Source organism: Heteronotia binoei, chromosome 18, assembly GCF_032191835.1.
Source record: "Heteronotia binoei isolate CCM8104 ecotype False Entrance Well chromosome 18, APGP_CSIRO_Hbin_v1, whole genome shotgun sequence".
NCBI classification, from domain to species: Eukaryota; Metazoa; Chordata; class Lepidosauria; order Squamata; family Gekkonidae; genus Heteronotia; species Heteronotia binoei.
The window spans coordinates 23,148,971-23,172,557 of record NC_083240.1 but is presented as its reverse complement, the minus strand read 5'-3'; the positions used below and the strand labels follow the sequence as shown (position 1 = coordinate 23,172,557).

The following is a 23,587-nucleotide window of genomic DNA, read 5'->3' as shown; positions in this document are numbered from 1 at the left end:
GATTTTATCTAGTGACCCCTGCCATAATATAAGAGTACAGAATAACATCAAGAAGATCACCGCCATTTAAATTATGGAACGACCCAGACAGCTGGAACTGGTTTTTAGATTGTTGTTTTAAAGTATTGTATAATCTAATTGTTGTTTTAAACCTACTTTATATTGTATAATTTTATTGAACTGTTGTTAGCCGCCCTGAGCCTGCCTAGGCGGGGAGGGCGGGATATAAATAAAATTTATTATTATTAATATTATTACTTACAAAATTTTCTGATGCATTGTGACAAAAAAAAAAGGAGCCAGTATAAAGAAGTGGAGGCGTCCACACCTGCTTACTTGGCCAATGAAAGACAGTGTTAAGGCTCGTGACACGGTTTCGGTGGAGAGTCTGGGAATGCACACTTGCATGGGAATTCTATAGAATTCCACACACACATGCTTGGTTTCATTTGGCAAATCCCAGCAGCAGCAGCAGCAGCAGCAGCAGCAGCAGCAGCAGCAGCAGCAGCAGCAGCAGCAGCAAAAAAAAAAAAAAGTACAATATGGCGGCAGGAGGCAGCTATGCTTGATGGAACACTCTGTCCATTTGATAGCAAAAGGACCTTGATCTCTGGACATTATGCATGTGTGGGGGGGTGGAGCTTTAGCAGGAGTCTGCTTACATTAAGAGGAGGCGTGAAGAGTCCCTTACTTAGAAGGATGAGCTGGCTGAAATGCAGGAAGTGAACCCTGCAGAAGAATATCAAGGGTCAGATTCTGGGAAAGAGCCAAGAAAGCTAAGAGATATTCATCTGCATTGCCTTGCTGCAGAGAAAACTTAGATTCTGAACCCAGATATGCCAAAGGATGCTTTATTATTTGCATAATTTACAGAGCTGTAGCTACAGGGGGGCCTGGGAGGGGCCAGACCCCACTAATCTTCCCCTTGCTTTACCTTTCTGGCCCCTCCACTGCTCACCCGCTGCCTTCCTCACCCGCTGTCCGCCTTCCTTTCTCTCCTGCCTGCTGCCTTTCTCACCCTCCTGTCGCCTTTCTTGCCTGCCTTTCTCTACTGCCCATTACATTTCTCAGTCACCAGTCACCTTCTTTGTCCACCCGCTGCCTTTCTCGCCCACCCGCCGCCTTCCTTGGTTGCCCTCTGCCTTCCTCGCTCTCCCGCCACCTTCCTCGCTCACCCCACCACCTTTCTCTCCTGCCCACCTCCTTCCTCGTCCACCCACCCACCATCTTTCTCAGTCGCCCACTGCTTCCTCGCTTGCTTTTCTCGCCCACCCATTGTCTTCCTCACCCACGCACCACCTTCCTTGCCCGCCCACCGCCTTCCTCGTTCGCCCGCCCCATGGCCCCCCCACCTAAATTTTTATCCCCTGCCCCCCCCCCCCATTCTGGCTACGGGCCTGATTATTTATCAGCCTTAAAGGCCAACAAAATTGTATTCCACCCTGCTCTTTCAGATGCAGTGAGTAACCCCACAGTATAAACTGCATAGTGATGCTCCATTAGTTGCATTTGAAAAAGTTATTCCAGTCCACAAAAGCCTATGCTTATACTGCTGAAGTACTTTGCAATGGATGGGTCACTTTTTAAGATGCTGCAAGGCTTGTTGGGCTAATATATTTGATTTTTATTCTGCTCCTTTCCTAAAGACCTCTGGACACCTTACAAGGGTTTCCCTTCGCGTTTTTACCCTCATACCAACCCCGTGAATTAGGTTTTAAATACAGTTAAGAGATCCAAGATCACAACGCTCAAGGTGGGGGTTTCAAAGATCCCTGCCCAACCCCTCTAGCCGCTATACCCCACTGCCTCAGTTACTGGGAAGATAATCCGTTACAACTAACACGGAGGCCTGCTTAGATTCCCCTTCTGCGAAGCGGGAAAAACAAACCGCTTCACAAAGCGCAGGACGGCATTCTTTCCCCTTCCTGATATATTTCGGGTCGACGTTAACATTCGACATATCTAAGCTAACGAGGCACGTATCGCGAGACAACTGGCGGCTTCGAAAAGAAAACCGGAAAATCAATCTGAGCGCTTCCGGTGGTGCGGTGACGAGCAGGAGCCGGGTAGAAACTTCGGCTTTTGAAACTTTTGTTCCGACTTCCTGTAATGGTTGGCCAAGAGCGAACTCCGGTCGCAAACGCTCGCGTCGCAAACGTGCTCGGGGCGGCCCTTGCGAGGCCTTGAAGATAGGCGGCGAGCAAAAGGGGAGGGAGCTTCCGAAGGGTCGCTTTTTCTTAGTCCTGGCGAGATTGGATCTTGTCGTCCTCCCTCCCAGGTAAGCAAGGTAATGGTCGCTGTGGGAGGGACTGACTTCAGCTCTCTGCGCTGCTGTGGTGTCATACAACTACCCTGCAAAGCAGAGCAGTTTGAGTACTTCGCAGCGAGGGAGTTCGAAAGGGCCATACTGTGAGTTCATAACAGGCTTTCCTGAGGTTTGATGGAGCTGCCTGGATTGGGCAGTAATGGGCCAGAAAGGCTGCGCAAGCGGGGGAAAGGATCCAAATGCTGCCGGTGGCCCTCCCCAAGATCCACTCCCAAAATCTCCGGGTATTTCCCAGGCCAGAGCTGGCAACCCTAGTATAGTGCTTGAACACTGCTATATTTCTTTAAAATGAAGTGAGCGATGCCTCACGAAAGCTCATACCCTGCCACTTATGATGTTAGTCTTTGAGGTGCTACTGACTGTTTTCTACTGTTTAAAAAGTAGAGCGATCTGGGATATCCTTGTAAATGTCATTCATAGAATAATAGAGTTGGAAGGGACCTCCAGGGTCATCTAGTCCAATCCCCTGTACAATGCAGGAAATTCACAAATACCTCCCCCGTATGTTCACAGGATCAGCTTTGCTGTCAGATGTCCATCTAGCCTCTGTTTAAAAACTTCCAAAGGAGAGCCCACCACCTCCCGAGGAAACCTGTTCCACTGAAGAACCACTCCTTCAGGAAGTTCTTCCTAATGTTTAGTCGAAAACTCTTCTGATTTAATTTCAACCCATTGGTTCTGGTCTGACCTTCTGCGGTCATTGAACACAACTCTGCACCATCCTCTATGACAGCCCTTCAAGAACTTGAAGATGGTGATCATTCTTCTCTTCATCGCTTATCATACTGTTGTATATAGTCTGGGCAGTACAAGGAGGAAAGAAGTTTGTATATACATTGTAAAGAAGCATCTTAATGCTGTTCGATTTGCTTTTGTTTGTGGGAAACAAAAACATTCAATGCTATTCTTTATGTGAATTGTACACTCACTGCTTCCTTCATCTGCCTGTAGGAGGATTTGTTTGAAATGATGTGAAAAACGAAGATTTCCAGCCAGCCAGCTAACCATGGAGCTTCCAAACTATAGCCAGCAACTGCTTCGACAGCTGTACGCTTTCTGCCAGGAACAGCAGTTCTGCGACTGTAGCGTCTTGGTTGGAGAATCCCATTTCCGAGCACACAAGCTTGTGCTGGCAGCAGCCAGTCTCTTGTTGAAATCCCTGCTGGAAAGCACAGATACGATCTCTATTGATGCATCTGTGGTGGCCCCGGATGACTTTGCCCTGCTGCTAGAGATGATCTATACAGGCAAACTGCCCCTTGGGAAGCACAATTTCAGCAAGGTCATCTCTGTGGCGGACAATCTACAGATGTTTGACGTGGCTGTCAGCTGCAAAGCCCTCCTCAGGGACCTCCTACACTGCTCAAACCAAGACCATGCTGGGAGGGACTTCTCCGTTCAGACAGTTGGTGCGTCTAGTGAAAGCAGTGCTATTTCTAACTCTTCACAAGCTGCAGTGCTTGATGCCAAAGCTGCAGTGGACTCACAGCCCTCTGTAAGAGTTTCTTCTTGTTCTGCAGACTCTGTCAAAATACAAGGACAGAATACGAGTTCAACCTTGACTCATGAAGAAGCTGTGGATCAGGAGACACTTCCCAATTCTTGTAGCCAGCATTCTGAAATTTGCCTAGGACAGTGTCCCAGTGGAAAGGGGATCTGCAAGAGAAGGGAGAGCACAGAGCCCCCAGAAGAGAGGGGCATGGCTGAAGGTGCAGGTGAGATTTAAACACCGGCAGGCCTACTTATAAATTGTTAACAAACTTTACTTATTTTTGTGCTGTCTGGTGGCTCACTGAGATTAATCTGCTTTTGTATCTCTCTCCAAAATACCAAATAAACTCGCCCATGTCTTTATTGGCTCCATGACTATTCAATTAATACACATTATTTTGAATCCTCTGTCCAGTTTTCCGCCATTGAGCAAAAGTGGATGATTCAAAATAAGATGTATTAATTGAACAATCATTAGAGAAGGACTACCTTCACCGGAAAGTGCAGTGAGAACTCAGTGAGGCAAAGCAGGAGAAACCAATAAAGGCACCGGATTCTTAGTGTTGTCACAGCTCGGCATTGATTTTTCCTAGCATGACAATCTTTTCCAATGAGTCTTGTCTTTTCATAATGTGACTGAAGTATGATAGCCTCAATTTAGTCATTTTAGCTTCTAGGGAGAATTCAGGCTTGATTTGATCTAGAAATCACTTTTTTGGGGGGAGGGGGGGCAGTCTACAGTATCCCAAAACTCTCCCACAGCACCAAAAACCTGTAGCAGCCATGTAGTGCCTATGTTTTTCCATATGTGACAAATAAATGTAAATAAATTGCATGTTGAATACTTGGGGAAACCCAGGCTAGCTAGCAGAAGCCTCCTGTAGTTCTGTTAACTTCCAGCTGTGCTTTTGCATTCCTATCAGTAAAATATGCTTTGAGTGCCAGCATTCCATGCCAAGGTATTTGTGTGGGGTTTTTTGTACCTAGGCTCCAGTTGGTTCCTGGCTCAGAGAAGCGTGACCCTCCTGACTCCACCCCCATCATTCTCCTTGCATTCCCAATCTTTCCTCCTTCTTTTTGACCAGGAGGTTCAGGAGAGGAGAAGATCATAGCTGCTCTGCTTCTGGCAAGGAAGGAAGAGCTTGTTCAGAATGTGACTGAGTTGCAGCCCATCCAAGATCTCTTGGAAAAAGCAGAGGAGGATTTGCTTCCTGAGGCTGAAAAGCAGGTATACAGAAGGAACGGGGGAGGCCACAGAGGCTGTGTCTCTCTCTCTCAACCACATGCTTACAAGCAGGGGTCGTTTTGTAGAAAAAAAGGTGGTGGAGCTCATCCAGGGATTCTTAAGCAGCTGCACCTACTATTCAGTGGACAAGGTGGGAAGGAGGAGGTGGAACTGTCAGAAAGATTTAGGGGCTGTGCTGCTGTGAGCTCCCGCTGAATCCAAGGCCTGCTTACAAGATAGCTTGCCCTTGTCTGCTTTCTTGATCCTGCTTTTCCTTCAAGGAGCTCAAGGTGACGTTTGGGTGGGAGAGGGAATTTTGTCCTCACAACAGCCATGCAAAGTGATTGAGTTAAGTCACAGTGGGTTGCCCAAACTCACTGAGTGACCTTTGTTGCCAAACATGGCATTTGAATTTGGATGTCCCAGGTCTAGCGATCAGTACCCTAGCCACCAGATTGTCCAGGCTTTCTCATGGATGCCCTACCCTTATGAGATTTTCCAAAACCTGAACACAAGTGTTGTCAGAAATGAGGTTCAACCTTTTCTTTTGGTCAACTATTAGAAATTAGGAGGCCAGAGGCTGGGAGAAGGAGTAGAATATTTGAATTCTCAGTCTGGTTTTAAAGAGGCTATTTTAGGTATATTCCAAGGTTTGTATGTGTATTCTTTGTTATGCCATACTTTGCAGTTTGATACTGAGTGTAGAAATCAACATCCTGAAAATGTTTTAAAAAACAAACTGCTAGCCTCTGTGGCTGCAAAATGAGACTGTCTTTGTCTCTAGTCAGGTTTAATAGCCCATAAGCATACACCAAGAGAAATATTTAAGAATTTCAAACACCAGCTGTTGCAAGCTTTACAAAAGCCACTCAGAAACAGTATTAATTTGTGAGTATCAAAAGTGCCTGAATATTTTAACCATTTCACAAGAAATTTTTGTTAGCAGTTATACCCCTCCTTCCACAGAGCGGCGGTTTAGCAATTAAAGAGAAAAAAACATAAACACCCCATCTCAAGAATCATAAATATACGCTGTCAGGCCTAAAAATTACACACAAAATGGATGCCAGCCAGACACAAGCCTGGGAAAAATATTTTTGAAGGTGACCCAGAAGTGACTGACTAACAATCCTCTCTACACCCTGAAGAGATGCATAATCTAGGAACAATAGGTCTCCCAAGATAGGTCACCTCGCCTTGAATTAACCCCATCACATTCCCAGCCTCATTTTCCCCTTACCCATTTACTCCAGTTTAGCAACACTTAACACAATTCATAAAAACTTGGTAGTTTTCCTGTCTGGTACTCTAAGGGTAATCAAGAAACATTAACACCTATAGTTCAACTCAGGTGAGTTCATCAAAGTTTCAGCTAAAACATTATCCATCTCCAGAAAACCAATCAAGTTGTTGTTTTAGGGGGTAAACATGTCAGCCTGCCCTTTTGACTGCATTTTGCCCTATATCTGGCTAACCTAGGCAGGGTGTAGGTGTGTTCTCAGTGCCATACATCACACCTCCACTTGTATATGGGCCTCCTTCTTTTCTTCCACATGAAATACTGGTAGTTTTCACTGTTGCTTCCAAGGACCTCTGTCTTGGAGACTGGTGATCGTATAGCCTTTCCCCGACATTGCTTTCTCCCTCTCCATCCTTTATTTTCTCTTAGCTAGCTTGTATGTGTTTTAGTGTGCTTGTGTGTGTTTTGCCTTTTATTCTTTTTTTTTAATAAAAACCTTTCTGGGTAAATATCTGCCTGGTTTATTTTGAGAGTTCTCTTAGGGAGATCCCTGTAAACATTGGTGGAGATCCCAGTTGCCTGCCTCTCACTCTGTCTGCTTTCAGCTAATTTCCCCATATAGGAGACTGCCTCTTTGGGTAACAATTTCTCCCTGACAACTGTGTTGGAACAATAAAAGACAACTTGCAATAATGAATCAATAAGTGGCCAGGAAAAATTACAAAAACATTATTCTAAAGGAAAATCCCAACAAAGTGCCACTTCGTCTGTGCTGTAGATGGTGTATCACAGCAGACAAGCATATTAATTTAGGTATCATCAGGAGAGCCAGTTTGGTGTAGTGGTTACGAGTGTAGACTCTTATCTGGGAGAATTGGTTTAGATTCTGCATTCCTCCATATGCACCTGCTGATGTAACCTTGAGTCACTCACAAGTTCTCACAGAGCTGTTCCTCAGAGCAGTTTCTGTCAGAGGTCTCTCAGCCCCATCTACCTCACAGGGTGTCTGTTGTAGGGAGGGGAAGGGAAAGGAGATTGTAAACCACTCTGAGACGCCTTCAGATAGTGGAAGGTGGGGTATAAATCCAATCTCTTCTACAGTATGCAAAATTAGAAGGAAATTCAAATTCAGCTAAATATTTGATTCCCAGATAGAGCAGGGAACATTTCCATCTGACTTTTTGGAGTAATAGGTTCCAGTCTTGTTTTAAAAACTTCAGGATGATAAATGCTCTTTCCTTTTCTAACAAAGAGGACTTTGGAAAGCTGGGAAGTGCAGTCTGAATCAATCCTGATATGACTGTTGGGAAGGGGAAAACTAGACAGTATGCCACTGGGCAAGTGGCAAGGTGTCAGATCCTCTACAGCTTTTTGCCTTTTCCCTACAGCTAGCCAAAGCAGCACAGTCAAGCATCTTGAGTCAAAGGAAAAGTGGGGTGGGAGTATTTTAATAAGTAAGAATAAATGTCACCGTTTACATGGTTTCAGACAGGGCTTTTTTTATAGCAGGAACACATTTGCATATTAGGCCACACGCCCCTGATGTAGCCAATCTCCCAAGAGCTTACAGGGCTTTTAGTACATGGCCTACTGTAAGCTCCAGGACGATTGGCTACATCAGGGAGGTGTAGCCTAATATGCAAATGAGTTCCTGCTACAAAAAGAGTCCTGGTTTCAAATATGGTGCAGAATAGGACATTGTGGGGTGGGGCAGACCACCTTTCCCCCCCCGTGCATTTGAACCTGAGTGTGTGTCTCTATTTGCCTTTGTCATGAATTCACAAATGATTGACTTTGACAGGCAGGCATGCTTTGCTTAGTCTTGACGTGTTGTCAGCATTTCCTTTTGGAAGAAGCCTTGGAGCACGTGAATATTTTGAAAATGTGGATTATGCCTAAATCCGTTGCTGAAGCCTGTTTCTAAACCTATGAAGGGGAAAACGTCCCATTTTTTTTATCAGCTCTTAGAGTGGAACAAACCTTATCTAGAGAAGTCTTTTTTAAAAAGGTGATGCCTTTAAAAAGTCTCTGGACAACTTCTGGTGCCAGAGGGAATCTGTGTGTCTCGGAACTCGTTTCTAACTTGTGTGCTTGTCTCAGTAGATGATTCTGGGCTGTTGTCAGAACAGCTCACCAAAGGAGGCTGTGGAGAATCTGATCAAGGCGGTGGTGGAGGAGAAAACCCTGAAAGCTGGGAGCCTCCTCAAACTTCTGCTTGCCCTGAAAGATTCATTCCCCAACTTACATCGTGTGCTGAACAACTGGGACCTGGCAGCAGCTGAATCTAATGGAACAGGTATTGTGGAGTACAAACTAGGTTTTACATCTCTTTAGGCTGAGTAAATTCTGGCTTTGATGTTTTGCATAAGGATGGCAATTATCTAATGCTAAACTTGCTGTTTAAAGCTCACTGCATGATAGGCCTTAACTGTACACAGGCAAGGAAAATCCTACTGACAGATTGTCCAAATATGCCCTTTAATAAACACGCTCAAAGCACCGCATCGCTCTTTGTAACCATCGTATAAAAATCTGCTATCAGGGATCACATTCTGCTGTTGGGATGTTTCCTTGTCTCTTAGCCAGGTGGAATCTTGAAGCCTGTGGGAAGGACCTCTTGAGACGCCACCGAGCCACTCTTGCCGAATTTGTTGTCGACCCCCAGCTGTTGCAGAAAGGGCTCTCTGCGGTGCAGCATCTAGCAGCTGGAAACCGAGAGGTAGGAAAGGATGAGAACAAACCTGACTGGCCTGATCAGAGCATGGAACAGGAACAGTTTGCGCAGTAAGATGCTGAGTACATTGGCTGTGTTGGATAAAATGTAGAAAAGAATCTATGGCTGATACCAGACGGCCAGTTTGGGTCAGCCTCAAGTCATCCCAAAGAGAGCCGGCTGGAAATCGAGCACCCTGGAGCTTCCAGACGGCGCTCAGAAAAGGGCCGGGACGTGGACACCCAGGGAGCATCTGGAACACTCTCGCATCCCATCCGCAGCTCCCCAGGTGCCCTCTGAGTGCCTCCTGGCTTTTCAGACGGCTGGAAAGGCACCTCAGAGGCACCCCAGTGAAAAGTGGTACCTTTTTGAGCTGGCTTCCGGCAAGCCTGGGATGGGGACGGCAGGGAGATGTGCGTGTGTGGACACACTTTTTTGGTCTGCCTGCCTCCCATCTTCTGGGCAGCTTTAAACGCCTGTCTGGTATCACCCTATGTGACCATGAAAGGCATGCTTTATTCTCTAGCACAGAGGTGTCAAACTCATTTGTTACAAGGGCCAGATCCAACATAAATACCACTTTGTTTTACCTCTCTGGTGTATGGTTTTTTAAAATTTGTTTTCTGTTGATGATATGTAAAATCATTCAAGTTTTTGTTCTGTGTCAGAGTTTATTACAAAAGTTCATTTTAAAAGTTAATTCACACACACGCGCGCACAAAAAGTCACTTTGTCAGGCCAGGCCATGCGTGCCATAAAAAGTAATGCCAGGTGTGGGAGAGATACACTTTATAAAGGACTCAGGCAAACCCAATTAACAAGCATGCTTAAAGCCAGGGCTTTTTTTGTGCAGGAACACAGTTGCGGCTGGCTTGGCATCAGGGGGAGTGGCCTGATATGCAAATGAGTTCCTGCTGGGCTTCTACAATAAAGCCCTGCGCGAAACCATGGTGGCATCAGAGGGTGTGGCCTAATATGCAAATGAGTTACTGTTGGACTTTTTCTACACAAAAGGCCCTGCTTAAAACATTAACACTGTTATAGTATTTCCTCAAGGTATCTCCCTGCAGCCTACCCTCCCATGTCCACCACTCATTATTCATTAGAACTGGGACGGCATACAGGATATAATGCGCAGTCTGCCACCTGACAGTAAAGGTGATGACCAGTTGCTCATGGGCAGTATAAGAGCCCTGAACAGGTTGGTTCTGCCTGTGGTTCGTATGTTTGACAACTCTGCTCTAGCAATCCGTTGGATCTCTGCAGTACTTTGAAGGAGGGATGATTTCTAGTCCTCATGATTGTGAAGAACCTCCTCTAGGAACAATCAGCTGGGGCCTTCAAATCCCGACAGGGTTTGCACTGAGCTTTGATCTTGGTGGGATGACTTTTTTGAGCCCTTGCAGAGTTTGTCCTGCAGGGAAGCTTTTCTACCTGGAGATTGTTGATGTAGCACTGTTAATATGACAAGATCCTTTCAACTTGCAGTATCAGTGCTAGCAGTTGGGGAAGAATTAGTGATAAGAGAGGGGACGGTGGCTTAGTGGCAGAGCATCTGCTTGGTAAGCAGAAGGTCCCAGGTTCAGTCCCTGGCATCTCCAACTAAAAAAGGGTCCAGGCAAATAGGTGTGAAAAGCCTCAGCTTGAGACCCTGGAGAGCCGCTGCCAGTCTGAGTAGACAGTACTGACTTTGATGGAGTGAGGGTCTGATTCAGTATAAGGCAGCTTCGTATGTTCATATGAGATGACCAGGAACTGTGACTTAAGGTGAAAATCTGAGAATCGTGCCCAAAGATGGCTTTCAATGTGGTCTTTAAAGGGAAACCAGGAAGGATGCAGCTTCAGGGTGTGAGATCTCAGTGTTGGAACTCTCAAGGGTCAATGAAGGCCCTCTAAAAATTGCTTCGTTACTGGGTTGCTGTCTGTTTTGAAGGTGATGGAGAAGATTACAACAGATGTAGCCAGGTCCAAGGTGCTTGCTGCATTGGCCTCTGCAGTCCTGGAAGAAGAGACTCTTCCAGCAATAGCTATTTGGAAGGTGTTGCTGGCACTGCAAGGTGAGGAGTCACCTCTGAAGCAGTTCCTGGAGGAGGTGCAGAAGGAAGCCGATGCTGACCTCTTCTTCCAAGCCGGTGAGTGTGACAATGCCGTACAGAGGGTCTTCCCCAATCATCGGTTGCTTTGCATGCCCCTGAAACAAGACCTTTACTCCAGACCTGGTTTCAACCAACACTGGAGCCTGCAAGTTTGTCTCTTGGTGTGTATGTGTGAATTAGCACCATTGTAGAGCATTGTGCCCCAGGTGTTGTGAAAAAACCCTCTGTGGTCTTTGGGCTGCAACAGGTTTGTTTGCACCAGCTATCCTGTGATAGTGCACACATCCAAGCAACACCCTCTCAAGTCTGATTTGTTTAAAAACCAGCAATTTGTTGAAATTAAAATCAAAACGTCTGGCTTTGGGGTATTTTTAAAAGCCAGTTATCTCCGCCTGTCTCTTGGACTTTACTGCAGTTGAGGATTTAGGCCCTTAGAAGTGGCTTGTCTGGATATTTTTACTAGCATTACTGCTTAAGAGATTAATGACACCATATTGCTGCTACATTTGGAGATTGATTGCTGTAGATCAGAGAAAGCTGTGAATACATAAAAAGGAATACATCTGAAACTTCTAGTTTTTGTTGTTTAGTTGCACAGTCAAATCCGACTCTTTGCGACCCCATGGAGTTTATACGCAGTCAAATTGGGTGGTAGAGCTTGGTGTGGGAATATCTAGGGAAGGGCGTGACCAGGCCTCAGATTTAGCAGGAGCTCACAGGAGCACAGCTCCTGAACCTTTCTGTGGGTTCCCCCTCCTCCTCCTCCCCACCTACCTTGTCCATTGAATAGTAGGTGCAGCTGCATAACAATCCCTGGATTAGGAGAGTGGGCAGCCACAAGAGGCTTTGCCATGCCCCCAGCAGCCCTCATTAACCCCTGGAGAAGTCCACACCACCCTTCCTCTACTTCTTATGTGATTTTGGGCTGCAGATGGTTTGCTGGCCTTTTGACTGGAGGGGAGGGGCAGCGCAGGAGAGCCCTAGGCAAGCAGGTCTCGCTCACCTGGGGCTTTTCTTTCTTGCATCAGGTTGCTTTTGGCTGGTGGGGGCTGATGGCATATGTTAATGTTAGTCAGTTCATTTATTGTAATTAGCCGTTAGCTGTTACAAATCTACAAAAATCTCAAGAAAAAGGAAAGTAAACTAGAAGTTAAAACATACAAAGTATCATGTAAGGTATAACAAGGGTATAACAATGGATGCAATACAATGGCAATAACATTAAAGATGTAGACATAAATCTAAAAGTTATCCCTTCGCATTGCCATTTTGGCACCTATTTTCTTTGCTGCAGGGGCAAAGACTGAAACTTTCTGGGAGATATAGGCACCAGTATCAGATAAAAGAAATACTATTTTTTCCTCAACTGAATAAGCACTTTGTGATGAGTTATGCTAATGAGTTATGCTAATACTTAATGAGTTATGCTAATGAGCTCCACCACCTATTTTTCTACAAAATGACCCTTGGGCGTGACTGCATGTTTAAGTGCTCCTCTCCCCCTCAAAAAGCTTCTTGCATGCAGAAAATTTGTCAGAAGAGTGTTGGCTGCAGCTTGCTCCCTGGCATGCTGCTTTTCTATCTGGAAAAATATTCAGAGGAAAGACCCCCATCCCACTTGATTCCACTGAGTGTATAACTGGGCCTGAGTCCTGCTGCAGTCATCCAGACTGACAAACAAAGACATGTGTTGGAATGGTGGACTGGCCCAAATGCAGCAGCTCTGTAATGCTTGTAGGATTCTCTCTTGCTGTTGGGGGTCAGAGAGATATATCTTTAAAAGGAGAGTGGACAAATTCATGGAGGACAGGGCTATCAATGGCTACTAGGCATGATGGACATCTACTTCCTCCAGTACTAGTGCACTACAACTTGGGGACTCATTTGCAGAGCTTCTTTCAACCTCTTTTCCCCAGGTAGCAACTTGGCATCTGGAGCTGGAGGCAGCAGAAACAATCTGGTGCCAGTCAGTGTAATGGTGAGGAAACCTGGGCAGAAACTTCTGTTCCCACCTGTATCAAAAGATGCTTCTGGCTAGCCCAGCAGTGATCTGCATCCACTCGGCTGTGTGTAGAGGAGGCCAGTTGCATGCGGGTAGGATGTGCATCTTTCAGAGCTGACCTGAAGCCCCTTAGATCACAGCACTTTTCACCCCAAGAACTTACTTAAAAAAAAAAAAATCTTGCAGATATGTTGTCTTTCTCCCCTCTTAGTGGGCTCTAGCGTTGGCATTGTCACAGAAATAATACTGCAGCATCGCGAGCTGATCTCTGAGGCCCTTCGGCGGCAAGCAGAGCTTGCGGGGTTACCACCGGCAGAAGCAGACCTGGCCAAAGCAGTGGATGAGGTAGGGGGCCCTGCCCTTTGATGCTGGGATAAACACAGGTAACTGTTCACCAACCATAGCTGTAGGATTCATGACAGTGGTTGGTGTAAGCCCAGTCATCCCCTTCATTGGTGACCACTGAGCAGACTGTAACCATTTCTCTAGTGCATCACTAATAGCTAAGCAGGGCCAGCCCTAGCAAGTACTTTTGGATGGGAGGCAGGCTGTATCAAGCCGCTTCTCTGAATATCCTCTATTCCCCAGTAGAGGTCGCCAGAAGTTGCCATGACTTCCAGGCACACATGCAAACAAACAAATACAAAAATACTTAAGAGCTCCAAACAGATGAAACTCAACGACTCATGACAGAGATGGCCACTGGCTTTAGAAGGCTTTGACAAAAAGGATTAGACCTATTTTATTTCATTCATTTCTTTCCAGTGGGGACCCAAAAGACATCCTTCTCCATTTTATTCCCACAATGGCTCCGTCAGGGAAGTGAAGCGGAGAGTGCATGACCGCTCACTCAGCAAGCTGCCACGACGGCATGGGGATTCAAACCCAGACCCTACCCTGATACTAACCACTGCCTGTGCTAGCACATTCAAGGTGGAGGAGAGGTCAATCAGGAGCTGTTAACCATAGCAGATAGATTTCCATTGTATTTATTAAAATATTCACATCCCACTTTCCCCACTGATCCTGGAGGTTCAAAATGGTGTACAAAGGCCTGCCTAGCAGGCAACAAAATGGTTGAAATTGTCAAGAAAGCCGGCATTGGCCAATAGAGTACCCTCCACCCACAGCACATGCTGCTTAGTCACCCACTAAACAGAGCAGTACAGCTTGGGCCAGGGCAGGGAGGCAGAGGCAGACTGCACCAAGCCACTTCTCTGAACATCCTCCATGCCGCAGTAGGGGTTGCCAGAAGCCATGACTTCCAGGCAAGCATGCACAAACACAAAAATACTAAAAGAAATTTTTTTTGGGGGGGGGGGAAACTAGGGGAACAGTAAGATTCTGGCAGGCACAGCCAGGGGAACCATCTTGTCTGATTTTGCAAAGGCAGCACAAGACCAGCTTCTTCCTGTGACTCTTGTTCTTTTCCTCTTCCTCTTTTCCAGCTGCTGAACCTTGACCCACAGGAGGGGACCCCCCAGGCCTCCTGGAAAGCAGCTCTGAGCAGTGCCCTGGGCAAATCCATTCCTGCCGACCAGGTCTGCCAGCTCCTCCGCAGCACTCAGGGGTTTTTTCCAGGCCTGCAGCCCGTCATGCAGGAACTGCGGCAGGCAGGTGAGCACCTGCCAATCTCTCTGTCTTATACAGAAAGAGATGGCTATACAGAAAAGTCATATTGTAACGAAAGGAAAAAACTGCATGAAAGTAACAACTGTGGATACAAGTCTTGGCTTGCTACTCTATATTTTGAAACAAACAATTTATTATTAATATTATTGACAAAGAACACTACACACTAGATGCCAGATTTTGACAACATTGGCAAAATTGCAATAGAGGGTTGATGTTACAGCAGCAGCAGCAATGGATTGCCTGGGTAACTATCCGTTTCATTTGCCTTCTTCAGGCTGCAGTACACTAGATAAAGCCTTTAATTCAGTAATGGAATACCCAGTATTTCCTTCAAATTTATATTTAGAATTGTTGTATAGACAGTTGCAGTTGGAGCCTCAGGGATCAACAGTCTTCCATTAGGGGTTACCCTTTGTCAGATTCAAAACAGACATTTTGAATCTGACAAAGGGTAACCCCTAATGGAAGACTGTTGATCCCTGAGGCTCCAACTGCAACTGTCTATACAACTATTCTAAATATAAATATGAAGGAAATACTGGGTATTCCATTACTGAATTAAAGGCTTTATCTAGTGTACTGTAGCCTGAAGAAGGCAAATGAAATGGATACTTACCTAGGCAATCCATTGCTGCTGCTTTTGCTGTAACATCAACCCCCTATCGCAGGGGTGGCGAACAGTAGCTCTCCAGATGTTTTTTTGCCTACAACTCCCATCAGCCCCACCCATTGGCATGCTTTAAGCGCATGCGCACATGAGGCTTCTTCCAGTGCACATGTCAGAGCAAGCTAGGATGTGGGTAACAGTTGTATGGGGGAGGGGAAAAGTAACTTTAAATGATGAGTTGTAACAAGATGTGGGGAAGGAGCACGTTGAAGGACTGGGCAGCCAAATCTAACAGCTCAGTTCTGGAGAGCAAATGCCAGAAGAGGCTCCAGTTCCAAGCACCAGCTTGTCAGCTTTTCTTGCTTTTCTTCAAAGGAAGCTCTGGAGCCCCAGGCAAGCCTGCATTCCAAGGCAGGATGGAGGCTTAAGAAGAGATTCCCATAGCGACATGATGCATTGCATGTCCTTTACTTATTGATTCCTCCACCTCTGGCCTTCCTTCAAGGTGGTCAGGGTGGCATATGCCATCGGTTGTGCTGCTTCAGCCGGTTGGCAACATCTGTTCTGCTCCCAGACCTCTGGCAATCCAATTCAGCCCTCCCCTGAATGTCTGGCCCTTCGCAAGGCACAAAGTTTTTGCAGCCTTGAGAAAATAAATAAAAGCTGAGCTTTCGGGAAACTGTGTGGCAGGTTATTCTGCGGCTTTTCAGATGCTGACACACAGTGTGTAGTTGCGGGGCCAAACCACGTTTGGTGAACGTCAAGCAGCATTGTTTCAATTGTTGTGCAGGCCTGTTGATGGAAGGCCAAGGAGGGGAGGCCGACGTCCAGCGATGGCCGGCGGAAAAGGAGTCCCAGCTGGAAGACGTGGGCCAAGAAGAAGAGCAGAAGGCTGAGCTTGATGTGCCGCCCGAGGGGGCAGCCCCAAAGAGGAGCTTCACCTGCAAGGCCTGCCGGAAGAGCTTCCGCTTCTACTGCCGCCTCCAAGTACATGAGAAACGCTGCCGTGTTGCTAGTCAGAATCAAGACCCCTGCAAGGACTGCAGCGAGACAAGGGCATCCAGGAAGGAGAATGAGAAATGCCCCCCAGACACTCCAGGCCCTGCCTCTAGGAAGAAGAAGAAAAAGCGCCTCCCTGTGGCTTGTGACATCTGCGGCCGGGAATTTGCTCACGCCTCAGGTACGGCTGGTACAGTTGCATAAGGAGAGCCCTGCTGAGTTAGACCAGCTGTCCCATCTAGTCCAGCACCCTGTCTCATACAGCGGACAAGCAGTTCATGTGGATGGCCAGCAACAGAGCAGAGAGGCCAAGATTTTCCCCTGGTGTGGCCTCTTGGCTCTGGGATTCAGAGCTTTAGTGCCCCTGAACGTGGAACTTCCTTTTAGTCACCGTGGCTAGCAGCCACTGATAGACCTGCCCCCCGTGAATCTATCTAATCCCCTTTTAAAGCTGTCTATGCAATCTCTACAACTTCTGGCAGTGAATCCCAAATTTGATTACTCTCTGTGTAAAGCTATATTTCCCTTCGTCCATCCTGAATCTTCTGCCCTTCAGCGTCATTGGATTCCCTCAAGTGCCAGTATTTTGGGAGAGGGAGAATAAATGAGGTTGTCAGCTGCTTTGGGGAGAAAGGCAGTTTCAGCTCACTCGCTTGCATTCTGTGGTCCTGAAACATTGGGGGTGATGTGCAGAAAAGCAGTCCAAAGGGGCAGAGGCAGAATGTGGCATGGTGGGACCACAGTCAGTGCATACCAGTTTGGTGTAGTGGTTAAGTGCGTGGACTCTTATCTGAGGGAATCAGGTTTGATTCCCCATTCTTCCACTTGCAGCTGTGGAATGGCCTGGGGTCAGCCATAGCTCTCGCAGGAGTTGTCCTCGAAAGGGCAGCTGTTGTAAGAGCTCTCTCAGCCCCTACCTGTGAGGTAGGGTGTCTGTTGTGGGGGGGTGGGGAGGTAAAGGAGATTGTGACTGCTCTGAGATTCAGGGCATAGGACGGGATATAAATCCAATAAATCCAATATCTTCTTCAATATGTCAGTAGAGGTGAACCTATCACTTCTTTTCTTCTGCGTCCTTTTAAAGAAAATTGTAAGCCTGTAGGCAGGGATCTGTAAGCTTCCTTTTTGATGCTTTTGCAATAGTTGTTAACAATGATGACTGGATCCCCCCCGGCACCCCTGCCCCCCCCTCACCTGCAGAATATTAGCATACTAGGAAGAAAGTTCACCTACAGAGGCTTTATTCATTCTATATGTTGTTTATTAAGATATTTATACCCTGCTATTCTCCCCAAGGAAGCTGCCAACCTCGTTGTCTTCCCCTCCCATTTTATCACAACGACCACCTTGCGAGACAAGATTAGAGCCCAGTGGCACCTAGAAAACCAACAGAGTTTTATGCAAGTTGCATGTGCAAACACCCCCCCCCCCCGCTTCTTTGTCTTGCTTGCTTGCACGCGAAAGCTCACCACTTGAATAAAGCTTCGTTGGTCTTCAAGGTGCCGCTAGACTCTTAACTTTGTTCGGTTGCTTCAGACCAACACGGCTGCCCACTTTGACTTGTGAGATGAAGTGAGGCTGAGAGAGGGACGGACTCACTCAAGGTCACCCAGTGAGCTTCATGGCAGAGTTAAGATTTCAAGTTGGGACTCCCAGGTTCTTGTCTGACCCTGTAGCCACCATACCATGCTTACAGGGAGTAGTATATTCTTAGTTTTCTGTGGCTAGGGATTTTTACAATATAGCAGAGTGTTCAATCAGATAAAAGCCCCCCTCCAGCTCTAACTTGCCTGTGGTATAGTCCAGGAACAGTTTTAGCAAGGTCATGACCTCTTGGTCCCCTCAGTGGGTGCCAGGCACCACCAGCTAACCTTAGGTGGAAAAGATGCTCTAGGGAGAAATGTTTCCAGCCTTCTGTTTGCTCACATTAGTCAGGCTGCCTCTAAGCCTTTAAAGTGGAGAAGCTCGGCCTTCTTCCGGTTGCCACGTGCCACTTTTCTGCCTCCCCAGGGATGCAGTACCACAGACTGACGGAGCACTTTGATGAGAAGCCCTTCTCCTGTGATGAGTGCGGAGCCAAATTTGCTGCCAACTCCACGCTGAAGAACCACCGGCGCTTGCACTCTGGGGACCGGCCCTTCGTCTGCAAGCACTGCCGGAGCGCTTTCTCACAGGCTTCGGCCCTTGCCTACCATACCAAAAAGAAACATGCAGAAGGTATGTTTGACTGTGCGTATTTTAAAGACCTCTATTTTACTTTCTCCTTGGTGGCTGAGATCATTATGGTCACACGTTCACACACAAGGTTGAATCAGATCCTTTGTCCATCAAGGTCAGTGTGGTTTGTTCAGACTGGTGGCTTCTCTTCAGAATCTAAGGCAAGAGGTCTTTCCTTTCACTTACTGCTGGGTCCTTTTTAATTGGAGATGCCAGGGATTGAACCTGGGACCTTCTGCCTGCAAAGCAGAGGCTCTTCCACTGAGCCACAGTCCTTCTCCAAAACAAAACAGTGGCTGAGACCTCCAGGGTCCAGAGCTCAGCCCCAGATAACTCAGTCATTTGGTAGCTTCCAAAATGGACCCCGCCATCAGCTGCAGTGACTCTCTTTTGCAGGAAAGATGTACGCCTGCCAGTACTGTGCCGCCGTCTTCGCACAGTCTATTGAGCTGTCCCGCCACGTGCGCACCCACACCGGTGACAAGCCCTATGTGTGCAGGGAGTGCGGGAAGGGCTTTCGCCAAGCCAACGGCCTCTCCATTCATCTTCGTTCCTTCCACAGTGAGTAGCTTCAGCTGGCCCCGTGGAGGAAGGGCTCCCAGCTGGGGGTTCTCTGTAGCTTCTGAGGTCTATACTGCTGCCCCTCTTCTTCAAAACAGTTCAAGTAGAATTTCTGCACTTAATGCTCACGTGCTAGGGCCTCATTTTGCCTAGGTAGGCTAGTACTGTTATCCTCATTTACAAAACAAGATGGGAGCTGAGGAAGACGGGCTTCCCGCAGGCCCTCCAGTGAGTTAAGTGGCTGGGGTAATGTGCGATATGCCTGTTTGCAGCTTTACAGCTTCCACTGCTATGCTACAGTAGTAGACCCCTTGCAAGAGTAGCGTGAAGACTCTGTAAGAATGAAAAACAAGTTCTGTATGAATGGTAACTCGCTGTCCTCTCCATGGTGCAGACATCGACGATCCCTACGATTGCAAGAAGTGCCAGATGAGCTTCCCCACCCTGCAGGAACACCGCAAGCACATCCACACGGCCCACGCCAGGGAGTACCACCCGTGCCCAACGTGCGGGAAGGTCTTCAGCGCACCATCCCTGCTGGAACGCCACCTGGTCATCCACGTCGGGGGGAAGCCCTTCAGTTGCCAGATCTGCGACAAAGCTTACCAGGTACGCCACGCTAAACACCCAGGTGTTCCTTCTGCCTGCGCTGCCTATTTTTCAGTCGCCCCCAGTTGTCCTTGGAAAGCATCCCTCCCTCCTGGTGTCACTTGGCTGATCCCTCTAATGGTGGTCAAGGCAACAAGGATACAGTGACACTCAAACTTCAAGTACCGGTGTCTGGATTGCAGCTTGGCGTTTGTTTGTACACAGTAAAACCTGTTACCTGTGCTTATAAAATGACTCGTTGAAAGTGGAGTTTTAAGAATTTTAAAATTCAGTAAGAAAGGACGTTGCTACAACAGCTGTCAAAAGCGTGACCCAGTAATTAAAAACACAACATTTGCAGCAGTAGGAAAGTGGCTTCGAGTCAGTTGTGGCTCAGTGGTAGGAGCATCTTCTTCGCATATAAAAGCTGCCAGTTTTGATCCCTGGCATTTCCGGTTAAGGATCGGGTAGTAGGTGATGTGAAAGATCTCTACGTGAGCCTGGAAAGCCACCACCAGGTTGAGTAGACAGCGCTGCCCATGATGGACCAGTGATCTGATTTATTATAAGGTACTTTCATGTGCTCTTGTATATTTATATATATCAGGGGTGGCCAAACTGCAGATCAGGAGCCACAGGTGGCTCTTTCACACATATTGTGTTGCTCTTGAAGCCCCCACTGTCCCATCAGCCAGCTTGGAGAAGGCATTTCTCTCTTTAAATCACTTCACCAAGCCAAGCCAGCTAGCAGCTTGGAGAATGCATTTAAAGTTGCTTTCTTTCCACCTCTTCCATCTATTTTCCTTCCTTCCTTCCTTCCTTCCTTCCTTCCTTCCTTCCTTCCTTCCTTCCTTCCTTCCTTCCTTCCTTCCTTCCTTCCTTCCTTCCTTCCTTCCTTCCTTCCTTCCTTCCTTCCTTCCTCCCTCCCTCCCTCCCTCCCTCCCTCCCTCCCTCCCTCCCTCCCTCCTTCCTTCCTTCCTTCCTTCCTTCCTTCCTTCCTTCCTTCCTTCCTTCCTTCCTTCCTTCCTTCCTTCCTTCCTTCCTTCCTTCCTTCCTTCCTTCCTTCCTTCCTTCCTTCCTTCCTTCCTTCCTTCCTTCCTTCCTTCCTGTGTCTTGCAGCTCTCAAACATCTGACATTTATTCTATGTGGCTCTTACGTTAAGCAAGTTTGGCCAGCCCTGATATATATAAATGAACTCCAGAATACCTTGCTAAAGAGAAAGGAGCAAGTAGAGCTGCTTGGGTTGTCTCAGTTCCAGTTCCAGTTTTGCACTGGGAGTACCCCTTGCCTTCACTGCCTGCTTGAGGGATGCCTGGGAGCATCTAGTTGTGAGAAACCATGATGCGGGACTAGACGGACCACAGGTCTGATCCAGCAGGGCTTTTGTGTCTTTATGCATCTTACCACAGTAACCAGATTTCATTTGCTCTCTGCAGCAGTTGTCGGGGCTGTGGTACCACAATCGGACCCATCACCCAGATATCTTCGCAGCCCAGAACCACCGTTCGTCCAAGTTCTCCAAGTTACAGTGTAGCTCTTGTGATAAAACTTTTCTCAGCAGCACAGCCTACAGAGAACATGCCAAGGAAGAACATGCAGGTGAGGATGGAAGAGCGGCAAATAAAAGCTTCTCTAAAGTTGCCTTGGCCCAACCTAGCCCAATCTCACCAGGTTGGGAAAGCCAAGCAGGGCTGGCCCTGGTTAGTACTTGGACAGGGACCACCAAGGAAGTTCAGGGTAGCTGCTACTTGACAGCACTTGCCACTGCCACCATCACCAGGGAGGCCTTGCCAGCTTATCCTATCAATTCCAAACTCTTGAGTATCTTCTGCTCTAGGCTGCTTGCTGTAGGAGAAGTGCCATAATTTCTGCCTCTTTGGCAAGATGAGGATGGGGTGGGTGGCTTCTTTGACTACGGCTGCCAGATCCTATCTCCCAGGTTGTCTGTTGTAGGGAGAGGAAGGGAAGGTGATTGTAAGCCGCCCTGAGACTCCCAAGTGAAGGGTGAAGTATAAATCCAATCTCCTCCTCCTCCGAAAAGGGTTAATAGAGACACACTCCCTGTGCTGGGAGCAGGAGCACAGGTTTGTGTTGCTGCTTGGGAAATCTCTGCAGGGTGACCCCATTTCACTACAGTCTGGTGGCCAGCAGGAGAAGGTCCCTGTCTGAAAGCAGCCTGGCTTTTGTCTCCTTCAGATGCGGTGTTCCATGAGCGTGAGCAGTGCGGGGGTTTCTTGCAGGAGGCTCACGTGAAACGGCAACCCTTGGGGGAGCATCCCCCATCTCCCTCTTCCTTGCTTTCCTCCAAAGGCTTCCGAGCTCACCGCAGCGCTCTCTGTGCCGTAGGGTCCCAGCCGTTCCTCTGTCCGCACTGTTCGACTTCCTTCCACCTCCAGGAGGCGCTCCAGCACCACGTGGCCACAGAACACCCCACACAAGCAGAACCATCCCTCGGCTGTGGGCTGTGCGGGGAGCTCTTTACTGGGCAGGAGCAGCTGGAGGAGCACTGTGGGGCCGAGCGCCCCAAAGTGGTGTTTGCAGACTCGCAAGTCCCCGCAGCCCATATAGTGCAAGTAAGTCATGTTTATTCCAAACAGGGATGTGACCTGCCCCGAAGCCGATGCAAGTTTTTCCTCCGCTCTGCTCCACTCCTCTCCCTCCCTCCCCATGCTTTTCCTCCCCTTCCTTTCAGCTTAATAAAAGTCCCCTCTTCGGTCGGATGACATTTACCTGTCCACCATGTTTACCTGCAACATGCAGGTTCTGTCTCAAGCACGGGATGTGTCTGTGCAAAGCATTATGGGACAGAAGGGGCAAGAAAGGAATAGGCTCTTTTCAAGGGTAGGCATATTCTCAGGTGGATTGGTGAAGAGCCTGATTTGCTGTAAAACTGCAGTTGGGTACAGTGTTTAGATCACTCTCCTGTCTCCTGGTTTTATTTTGCATTTTCCAATTCTTACCGTTGAATTTTCTTTAAAATGTTGGCGATGGAAGGGACTTTGGGGTTTTGTTCCTGGACCAAAATGCATCTGAGTTGTGCCTTATTCTGCCTCCCAAGTGCTCAGGGTGGTATGTGTGAGGTTATCCATTTGACTCTTCTACCTTTGAGATGTTTAGGCTGGAGAGACAGCTGCTGCCCCAAGCTGCAGGGCTGAGTGGGAATTTGAGTCCTAGTCTCCTGATCTCTGGGAAGACAAAAGCAGTCACACTCATGATCATTTCCTTTCAGGTGATTCAGGCACCGGAGCAGATGATCGCTCTCGCTGAGTCAGAGCTTACCAGCTCCCATGTGTTCCTGACGCTGCCGGATGCCCAGGGATACCAAGGTAGACCCGAGCTGGTGACGGTGACCATGGAAGAATTGCTGGATGAGAAAGTGACTTTGATCTGCAAAGGAGCTGAAGCAGGGAGGGCCGGGAAACCCATCTGAAAAGCTGCCTTTGGCAAGAAGAGCCTTGAAGTGCTCTAGAACTTGCATTTCCCATTTTTAGAACTGGCCAAGCGTTTGCCATAGAGTCAGCCTAGACCATGAGGAAACTTGGGTCTGGAAATACGATGAGAAAGGAGGTGGCCAGGGGATCTAATGAGGAGCAAACCTCTTGAAAGGGCACCGGTGTTCCCTGGGGAAGAATGAAATGCTGCGTGGCTTTCTTTTGCAACCAGTTTGGCCAGTCTTGTCTGAGCACAATATCATCTTCAAGGTTCAGGCGGTCAAAGTAAATCCCATCATGGGTCCCCCATGCTTATTGTCTCAGTCCTGCTTGCCACGTTTCCTTTTAGGCTGTTCTGGGGCTGAAGCAGCAGAGAAAACGGCAGAGGCTTGGCTGGGTCTGTTGGAGGAATTGTGCAGGTCTCAAAAGTGCCTCCAAGATGAAAAGTCCAAGTC

The 23,587-nt window shown here is 47.7% G+C and overlaps 2 protein-coding genes and 1 non-coding gene across 3 annotated transcripts in view; 2 read left to right on the top strand and 1 right to left on the bottom strand.

Moving 5' to 3' along the window:
• The window catches only part of TXNDC17 (thioredoxin domain containing 17), a 324,677-nt gene extending 321,149 nt beyond the window's left edge, over window positions 1-3,528 (top strand). Inside the window, exon 5 of the transcript XR_009556387.1 lies at window positions 3,518-3,528. The gene's annotated coding sequence lies outside the window, so the exon portion shown is untranslated. The remainder of the gene's footprint in view (window positions 1-3,517) is intronic.
• Window positions 2,097-23,171, top strand: ZBTB40 (zinc finger and BTB domain containing 40). The gene is made up of 16 exons (XM_060258851.1): window positions 2,097-2,278; window positions 3,278-4,041; window positions 4,903-5,045; window positions 8,386-8,578; window positions 8,865-9,001; window positions 10,929-11,127; window positions 13,305-13,438; window positions 14,542-14,710; window positions 16,126-16,515; window positions 18,345-18,551; window positions 18,948-19,112; window positions 19,507-19,721; window positions 21,138-21,300; window positions 21,898-21,962; window positions 22,041-22,274; window positions 22,931-23,171. The coding sequence occupies exons 2-16, from the start codon at window positions 3,333-3,335 to the stop codon at window positions 23,129-23,131; spliced, it is 3,324 nt and encodes a 1,107-aa protein (XP_060114834.1). The 5' UTR covers window positions 2,097-2,278; window positions 3,278-3,332; the 3' UTR covers window positions 23,132-23,171.
• Window positions 18,756-18,832, bottom strand: TRNAA-UGC (transfer RNA alanine (anticodon UGC)). Its single transcript has one exon. It is a non-coding gene; the product is annotated as a tRNA-Ala (tRNA).
• Window positions 23,172-23,587: the final 416 nt, after the last annotated feature.